The following is a 9,501-nucleotide window of genomic DNA, read 5'->3' on the forward strand; positions in this document are numbered from 1 at the left end:
TAATAAAAACACTATTGAACATACTCGATAACATAATAAATAATCTAAATTGACACTTAAAATCAATTAAACTAATTTAAAATTTTAAAATATAATATCATAATAGTCTACAAGCAATTACAATAGATAAGAAATAATATCACATCACTTATATATCTAATAAACAATATCATAGTCGTTTTGAATCGAAATCGAATCAGGCTAAAATCGAATTGACTAGATGATTCATCGGGAAAACAATACTACTATCCATTTCAAAACTCATAGTTTAGGAATTGATGGTTTTGATTCAAAGCTATCGATTTCATAATTTCAAAAAAAATTATTATTAAAAAAATAAAATTTATAAGTTTTTATATTTTAAATTTAAAATAAAATTTTAGCAATTCAAATTGGAATCATTAATTCTATGAACCTAAAGTTCATAGTGTTTTCGATACCTCAATAAAAATAATATAAATATTATTTAAAAAATATTATAAACGAGCTAAATAAAAATATTATAATAGTTAAAATTGGTCAAAAATAGATTAAAAAATTTCTTTTAAAAATAAAATCAAAGATACCAATTGATAAATACTCAAAATATGAATCTTTTATAGAGAAATCGTCCAAACACGAAAACAGTGGCAACATTTTTGAGAAATATGTTTTTTTAAACGTTTTATTGCGTGTAAGGTGTCCACACCGTCTCCCAACGCATCGCTTTTGCTGCCTCGCTTGCGGTTGAACCACCGCGAGAAGAGATAGCGCTTCTGCCTTCATCTTTTGGGGTTGGTAGAGATGGATGGGATTGCTCTCGGAACCCCTCCGAGATTTAGGGTTGCGATCCCGTGCTTCTCGTCCTCCAGATTTCGGAGACGCCTACTGTCTCTGGATCCTGCTCCGGGGTTCCCGATGGATCGCCCGCGAAGACCGTGTGCTCTCCGCTGCACCACGGCTGAAGAAGCGTCTGTAAGTTGGCGGTGAACTTTGGATTCTTTGCGGCTTGACCCTTTTCTAGGCCTGACCTGTTGCGCGAGGAATTTGAATCAAGTTTGCTTTTCCCCCTCTTTTTGGCTTTGCTATGATATATATATGCATTACATTGTTGACCGTCCTGATTCGGGCTTGTGCTTATGATCTCTTCGGAATGTTCTCGGAAGGTTGATAGACATCCTGATTCTATCTGGTTTTTGTACGCATGTAAAGAAGAAAACACATTTACATGAAGTAAAAGAAAGTAAAATAGAAACAGGGCATCTGTGTAAGGAGATGTTTTTTCTCGTCAGTTAGGTCCGATGGCCTACAGGCAGTGTAGAGCACCTAGATTTCTGCAGAGTCAGTTCTAAATTGGGATTCCCAATTTCTTTAATTTGGACTTCTCGAAACTTGACGTCTTGCTCCACCAATTTTCTTGAAGCAATAGCTCTATGGTACATCGGCTATCTTGGCCATAGGGTAGCTACTGTTGTGTTGTCAATCAGGCTTTTGACGTAAAGAACACAAGATGAACCAAATGCTAGACCATATTATTCCTTGTGAAGCAAAGCCACACATGTTAAGTCAGCGTTCTCTGATGCTAGCAAGATCCTAAAATGGAGGGAATCTATTGAAAAGTGGGTATGAAAAAAGGAAAACTGATACCAGTTGTTATTGGTATGTTTGTAATTCAGTACCTTTATTTGGTGAATGAACCTCTTGTAAGTAAAGGGAGTCTAGTATGATGTAAAAGAGGGTACTTTAACCATTCCATTCTATTTAGGGACAACTGAAATCCCTGGCATTCTTATGTATATTTTATCTTATATTTTATCTTATGCTTTCCATAATGTTCACATCCATTTGTTCTTTCAAATACCTGGGGGATGCTAAATGAAGCATCACTAGAACTTCTTGGATTTATTTGGCTTCATCCCATGTCTGATTTTCACTGTAACTACTAATGTTTAAACTTGGTTGTCTTTGTTTGTGAAGGAGACAGAAGAAGAATGTGACCCTCCAACTTCTGGCGGGCAGAATATTGCAAATTCTGTTGAGATCAAGGAGTGGCAAAATGGAAATGTAGTTGACAATGCAGCTTCAAGGCAGGGTATACAAATCCGGAGGCGGCCACTAACTGGACCTCCTAAGCACTATGTAGGACCATTTGAGTTCCGGTTGGAAAATGAAGGAAATACCCCAAGGAACATCCTAGAGAAAATAATATGGGACAAGGACATGGAAGTTTCACAGGCATTTTCTAAGTTAACCATGCAAAATTGGCATCGTCGAGAAAAATTGTTAAGTATTGAAAACTCTTACTTTTTCTTCTGTCCAGTTAAAAGAGAGGAGACCTTTGACCACATTGAAGAAAGCCCTCGAGGATGCTCCACCTGTTAGAGATTTTGTTGGAGCACTAAAAGCATCAGTTAAAAATACTGGCATGCCTGCTTTGATAGCAGAGGTAAAAAAAGCTTCTCCAAGCAGAGGCGTGTTGCGGGAGAATTTTGATCCAGTGAGTTCTCACTTTCTTTCTGTTATTCATTTATCTGTGATTCTAGATCTGGGCATATATAGATTATGTGACAGTCCTAAACTCCTACTACATTAAGCTAATTGTTGTTTTTTATTTGTCTATGGATGCTTTTTGGTCCCTCTTACTCATAATCTTATAAATATTTATCATGACTAAACTTTTGAAATTAATGAAGAAAGATGGTTTCTTTTTCTTGTTTTGCTTTTGTAGACTTTGCTCTTTGATGTCTAGCTTTTAGGATGTCACTGTTGCTTTTGTCATATTTGATCTAGTGTTGCTGTACTTTTTTCATTGACATTGAAAGTCGACATGAAGTAGACAACATGACCGTTAGATGTTTTTGGTTCTTCTTGCTTCTGCATCTCGATTTATTTGAGAATATATGTGCTTTTCTAAGAATATTTTTTGGACAGTAAATCCTTTTTTTAATTTACCCAGGTATCAGTTTCTGGCTGTATGCATAACTCGTACTGACTTGTTTCTATGTTGAATATTTTATCGTAAGATCGTTTTTTAACTTTTTGAATTCTAATGCAAAGAAATATAATATTATAAAGTTAGGAAATTCTGCTATCTCATGCTTTAGAATTTAAATAGCACATATTGTTTCTTCTGGTGCCTCTTATGGATAAGAATGTGTACGGCAAATAACTTTTTTATAGGCATATCATAAGTTGCAGCTTATTATTTGTTTGAACAAACATCCAAGTAATATTTCTTGCAAAATTTGTTTGCTTCATCAGCATATTAATCTAAATTTTTAAGAATAGTGCCTTTAGCTATTGCTCTTCTTTAGTAGCTACACCCTGATGGTAACTTCGCCCCATTTCGTGATCTCTTTTTGCAAAAGAGTTGACTTATGATGTGATTGAAACAGGTAAAAATTGCCAGTGCATATGAGAAATTTGGAGCAACTTGCATAAGTGTGCTGACTGATGAAAAATACTTTCAGGTGAAGGTTCTCCAATTCTATGCTTGGTTTTGACAACATTATCGATGCTGAAAATCAATTATTTAACAACATTATCAATACTGAGAATCAATTAGCTATCTGTGCTCATATGTAATTGATTGAGGTTATTATTTTTCTTGTTCAGGGAAGCTTTGAGAATCTAGAGGCCATACGCAGAGCTGGAGTTAAGGTTTATTATCAATATCTTTGTTTCTTTTGAACAGAAGCTTTCTTTAGGTTTTCCACTCTCTCTTATCTGATATATCTCATTTTGTTATGGGCTTCTAATTTGGTGAGAAAATGCAGTGCCCTTTACTGTGTAAAGAGTTCATTATTGATGCCTGGCAAATTTACTATGCTCGGTCAAAAGGAGCGGATGCGATCCTGCTAATTGCTGCTGTTTTACCTGATCTTGATATCAAATATTTGACTAAAATCTGTAGGTTGCTTGGCCTAGCGACATTGGTTGAGGTCCGTCACCTTCCATTTTAAAGCTTAGTTTGATGGCAACTGCAGTTTTTACATACCTATAGAAATTAATACTAAGCAATTCATCATGGCCATTTTGCTGACTGGTGGATGAAATGTGTGTTCTCTGTTTAACCATATTTAAGTTACAAATAATTTCTTTCAGAGTTCAAATCCAAACTTTGAATGACACACGTGATCGTTGACTCCTTTATTGTTCTTTTGCTAACATTCTCCTATCTCATCCTTAATCTAAAATTTAGTTAGTTTGGCACTACTTAGTCTCATTGACTATTGGGAGGATGATGTCAGTTTTGCTTGCATGCTCATTCAAATAAAGTGCTGGAGAGGACGTGTCAGGTGTCATAGTATGATAGCATCACATGGATCCGTGCTAACCAGTACTCACCATTTAACAACAAGAATGTGTCGGCAATGTTAAAACTGCATGAGGTCCATGTTGTCACGAACGGTCATCGCACACTCGCAATAACTTTGTTCAACGAACCGTTCGTCGTTTTTGCATGCTTGAACAGAGACATGACAACCTGTTTTGCCTTGGTTTTGTGTGTTTTGCTTGTAAAAATACATGTTCGAACATGTTGCAGCGCTGCAATGCGACCTCTCACCGCGTCGGGCCAAAAAGCCCCAAAATGGCTCCGTTTTCACGTGTCGTGGGCTATTTTCTGCAGCCCACTGTAGCGCCCAAAACGTCAGCCATCTCAGCACCTTGGAACCCCCTGGGTGGCATAGGGTTGGATGGGGCTTCGATATATTGTCAAGCGTTGAAAAATCTTCACAAGTTCGCACGTTGACTTGACGGGAATTTGCCTTCACGCCCGGCACCCGGTGAGTAGTTGTTTGTGGACTTGCAACTATTCGTTCTACCTTCTAAAGTCCTTGTTTTCCTCCTTTATCTCTTTTCTCCTGTGCACACAAGGTGCTTGTTGAATTGTTTGTAAAGTTTTCCTCTTTGCGAGACGTCGGGACTTGTCCGTCGCTCGTTTTCAATCTAATCAACTTTCTGTTTTACAAGTCCTTCGGGACCTGTACGAGGTTGCAACTAGGCTGAACCTTTGCGGACGCATATGTCGCAATGACGCTTCAAGACTTAGGCAATCCCAGCTAAGTCTGAGAAGTTGGCGCAAAGGTGCGTTGCGACTTAGGCAACTCAAGCTAAGTTCGCTTCTTGGCCGCAAGGGTGCCTCACGACATAGGCAATTCCAGCTAAGTCCGTGACAATGTCCTAGTCCATCTGTCTGGCATTTGTAATCTTGTAGTAAACAAATTCAGCGGTAACTTGGACTAGTATATTCTGCTAAGTTCACTATATTTACTGCATTCACATTTAATCTTTAATTCAATTTTGTTGAGTTTATTCACCATTTGGGAGATGTGGTATGTTGATTGAATATGTAGTGAGCGGGTTAATCATTTCTCCCACATATGTTTTCTTGGTTTTTTTCATCAGCTTATCGTTGATTATATTGATACTATTTTTTATTAAATTGTACTCTATCTAGCTGCCTATAATATTCAGGTCGAATACTCCGACAGTGCATGGCTTCATTTTTCTGCAGTATCTCACATCATACCAATCTGAAATGTGTTTCTGTAGCCTTTGCATCTGTATTGTATTTTGTGTTGATTTATTGAAGTTGCTTTGCTATAGGTGCACAATGAGAGGGAAATGGATCGAGTATTGAGCATAGAGGGTATACAGCTCATTGGAATCAATAACCGTGATCTTGGTATTCTTTTAACTGTTTACTGCAAGATTTTGAATCATTATTATTATTTCAGTTTTTCTTCACACTGTAACTCATGATAATTTAGAAATGCTGTAGCTGAAACTGAGAATTGTTATTACTTATTACCACATTCTGTGATCAAAGTTGTTCTTTTTTGTGATTGCAAACTCATTGTTCTAACTCTTACAGCTTCTGGATGGTTTTTTTCCATATTTATCAGAAAAGTATGCTATTTTATAGTTTATTATTTATGCTTTTTTGCTCTTATCTCTCTCTCCTTCCTCCTTTTTGAGCCTCAATCATATCGAGGTTTGAGCTAAATTTGACATCTTTAGCAGCTGAACAAAATGAACAAAGTGGTTTTATTGAAGTTATTTCATTGTATATCCTGGAATTAATCGTGAACTTAGTGTTCTGCATATTGTCCCTGTTTCTTAAGATTTGAAAACTTTATTGAATGGCCTAAATTTAACTGTCAACTCATCAAGACATTTTGATGTGTGCAACAAAACACAAAACTTTGCTCCACATTTTCTGGGAATCTCAACCAGAGTGTTGAAGATTCTACTGTTATTGCAGGTATATTTCCCATACTCCATGTTGAATTGGCGGATAGTCAAAGTGTTCCTTTGCTGTAGATGCCAATACCAATTGTAGAAATGAATGGTTACCTGGATCAGTGATTGTTGAATTGCCCAAAATGGTATGGTATGTACCAGTCTAGGCGTGGACCGATACACAGACCACCCTTGTTTCGAGCAATTCGATTAAAATAGTAAAAAAGTGGTGGGCCTGAGTCCATTTCAGCATTAAAAAGAAAAAAAAAAGGCAAATTAGGACTCGCAAACGGAAGCCCTCATCTTGCGTATGATGCTGCAGCCCTTGCCATTGCCTCTTCGCTGCTGCGATGCTGCCGCTTCCATTTCGACACAACCGCTGCACTTCTCCTCCTTCTTCTTCCATCTTCTTTCCTCCTTCCACCTCTATTCCTCCACTGCCCCTTCCTGTGCACTCTCTTTTTTTTTCTCGTTGAAACACTAGAACATATGGGCGTACCATGTATCGGTACACTGGTACGAATTGGTACATACCATTCTAACAGATTGTCGAAACAGGTCCGAAACTTGAAAAGGCAAACCTTGACCTGGATGCACGAAAGCAAGTTCAAATTATGTTTTAGATAACCATGACTATCTCCAACTCAGATACTGTGTAGCTTATAGAAAGAAATATATTGATATGCCCCATCTAATGTTGTATGAATACGATAAATAGAGTTATCATATTGTCTTCTTGCAGAAACATTTCAAGTTGATATTTCAAACACAAAAAGACTTTTGGAGGGAGAGCATGGGGAGCTTATTCGTCAGAGGGACATCATTGTGAGCAAATTCATGTTATAGTTCTGCTGAAGCAATTTAAGCTCAAGATGTTTTATAAGATTTTATTTGAAGTGCCATGTAATGTATAACATGACAGTTTCCTTCAGCACATGTTTTTGTTTGAATTAACAAAAAACGACTATTTTGTTATATCCACAGAAATAATAAGTTTCAAGGTATTCCGATAATATCTAATATTAACTATCTACTGCTATTTTGCATATTTGTGTAGTCACTAAGGTTTTCAGTTTTGTGGCATGCCCCTGCGATGATGATATACCAGCATAGCATGTGTCAAATGGCAACCAACTCCGGTTGGCATTGTCCTCAATGCCTGGCCTGCTTAGTGTTGGCATACCCTCCTGCAGGTACAATGTCAGCACAGATTGTGCAATACTAACTGAGAGGCTTGGCCAAAATTTTTCATTAACTTGTCAAGTCAATATTATTCTTCAATATCTCATTCAGTACTTTTGTATTTTAATCCTTGTATGATAAATTTTAGCATTCATGTTTTTTTTATTTTCTTGAAGTGGATCTATATTATCTCTAACATTAATCAAATTTAGCTTACAATACTTAGCTTTTTTTCTCTTTCTGACAGTTGATAATTATTTTCATGGCTACTGAACAGAACCTGATTTTTCAGGTGGTAGGGGAATCTGGCTTATTCACTCCTGAAGATATTTCTTATGTTCAAGATGCTGGAGTTAAAGCTGTAAGTTGACAGTACTCTATACTTGTGATGTGTATTGATGCTTCATCTGTGGGTGGTTGCATTTGTGTTCATGGATGTTGCTTTTATCAACAGGTGGAACCATTTATGTGACTTTTGCTTGTGCATCACTCACATTATTCTGATTTAGGGTGTTTCCCCGATACTTTTTGACTTAAAATATTAAAATATTAAATTACTATTATAAGTGAACCTTTTCCTAATTCTCAAGTCTGTCTAGCAATTGGGAAAATGTTTTAAGTTAGGCTGCCTATTTTCAATGACGTTTGATTTGAGATGCTGTGGGTTTGAATGGCAGTTTGCTGTGCCCAGATATACTGACGTTGCTTGGTAAAACATGCTCAAATTATCTTGTGGTAACATGAAGCAAATACAAACCCTTGCTTACTGGGCCACCCCTTCTTTTAAAACCCTAAATGTGCATGTAAATAATGCATCCAATAGATATTTTGGTCAACTTCAAATTTGTGTTCTTATACCAGCCTAAAGTTAGTGTTGTTCTCTGATCAATTAATGGTCATGACAAAAAGACATTATATGAAAGACATTATATCCAAATGCTAAGATGCAATTTTGGTTTCTTAGCAGTATTTCTATTAGTTGAACGGTGAGAATAGATATATGTAGCCTAAATAATTGGGAGGTTATGGCTTGTTATTATTATTTGTTGGTTGTAAAAAGCTATTCAGTTTCTTTTTCTTATCATTTTATTAAACCTGTTACGTTCTAAATTGTAGGTACTGGTTGGTGAATCTCTTATCAAGCAGGATGATCCAGGCAGAGCGATATCAGGATTATTTGGTAAAGACATATCCAAATGATTTGCATCCTACTTGGGCAGCCAGTTTTGTCAGAGAAATTATTCAACTCCAACTTTCAAGAACAGGATGGTGTTTCTCTGTTGTGCTGTAATCGATGGACCCCTCTGTGAATCTAAACTGCCTGGTGTTTTATTCTCCAATGTTTTTTTTTTTTTTTTTTGTGAGAATTCAAGATATCTACCTAAAAGTTGTCCTGCAGAAGAATATACATTTGCCCAACAGAAATCAGATAATAGTTTCAGTATTTAAATTTGGATATTGTTAATGAAAATGTTCTTATGGTTGTATAAATATATATGGGTTCTGCTCCCAGGTAGAGGAATGTGCTATTTGGTTTGCACAATAATGAATACCATGTCTTTTAAATTGGGTGTAACGTTTTTGTCATTTTCTTTTCCGTACAGTAGTAATAGTGCAAATTGCATGATACGAAAGACATTTATTAATGCCTATATGTTTGTCGTTCTAAGTTATTTATCTGCTTATATCATTGTTGTGAGTCCTTGCCACTAATCGTGCATGGCTCTTGTTATGCTTGCTCATGACTCTTTTGCAAAGGAAGATGGGGTGCGAGGATTATTGTTGCCTTTCACAAACCTGTGAACTCTCGTCAGAGTCACCTTTGCGTGTGCGGAGGCAATGACGAATTCGACGGGGCTCAATGAAATTTGGGGAGGTGACAAACCCTTGCACCCCCGCCTTTCCCACAATAAGAGCTGTGAGTAAGTGTGATGAGGCTCAATAAGGTTGTAAGCCTTCGTGCAAGCGATCGTAGTACCTTTCATGCTCCCCTCCTTCCTCGCATAAGGAGCACATGCAAGGTATGTAAAATAATAATAATTTTTTTACGTAGTCATATGAGAATATTTTAAGATTGAGATGCTCTATGAAAAA

The 9,501-nt window shown here is 36.8% G+C and overlaps 1 protein-coding gene across 3 annotated transcripts; it reads left to right on the forward strand.

The window, feature by feature from the left end:
- Positions 1 to 699: 699 nt before the first annotated feature.
- Positions 700 to 8,919, forward strand: LOC135616734 (indole-3-glycerol phosphate synthase, chloroplastic-like). 3 transcript variants are annotated; one of them, XM_065116248.1, is made up of 11 exons: positions 700 to 954; positions 1,957 to 2,214; positions 2,300 to 2,476; positions 3,375 to 3,449; positions 3,595 to 3,639; positions 3,756 to 3,920; positions 5,590 to 5,668; positions 6,968 to 7,050; positions 7,283 to 7,418; positions 7,700 to 7,768; positions 8,524 to 8,919. In XM_065116248.1, exons 1-10 carry the CDS (start codon positions 784 to 786, stop codon positions 7,729 to 7,731), a joined length of 1,221 nt encoding a protein of 406 aa, XP_064972320.1. In that variant the 5' UTR covers positions 700 to 783; the 3' UTR covers positions 7,732 to 7,768; positions 8,524 to 8,919. The 3 variants fall into 3 exon arrangements, with proteins under 3 accessions (XP_064972320.1, XP_064972335.1, XP_064972327.1); XM_065116263.1 differs by having other exon boundaries at positions 7,334 to 7,418; XM_065116255.1 differs by lacking the exon at positions 7,283 to 7,418.
- Positions 8,920 to 9,501: the final 582 nt, after the last annotated feature.

This window comes from Musa acuminata, chromosome BXJ1-3 (genome assembly GCF_036884655.1).
Source record: "Musa acuminata AAA Group cultivar baxijiao chromosome BXJ1-3, Cavendish_Baxijiao_AAA, whole genome shotgun sequence".
In the NCBI taxonomy this organism is placed as follows: domain Eukaryota; kingdom Viridiplantae; phylum Streptophyta; class Magnoliopsida; order Zingiberales; family Musaceae; genus Musa; species Musa acuminata.

What these genes read in the sequence shown, in the direction of transcription:
- LOC135616734 (XM_065116248.1), top strand. Translation starts at nt 784, where the DNA reads ATGGATGGGATTGCTCTCGGAACCCCTCCGAGATTTAGGGTTGCGATC. An exon ending in TGCGGGAGAATTTTGATCCA is followed by an intron (nt 2,477 to 3,374) that starts GTGAGTTCTCAC and finishes TGATTGAAACAG; the next exon opens with GTAAAAATTGCCAGTGCATA. An exon ending in TTCGTCAGAGGGACATCATT is followed by an intron (nt 7,051 to 7,282) that starts GTGAGCAAATTC and finishes ATATTTGTGTAG; the next exon opens with TCACTAAGGTTTTCAGTTTT.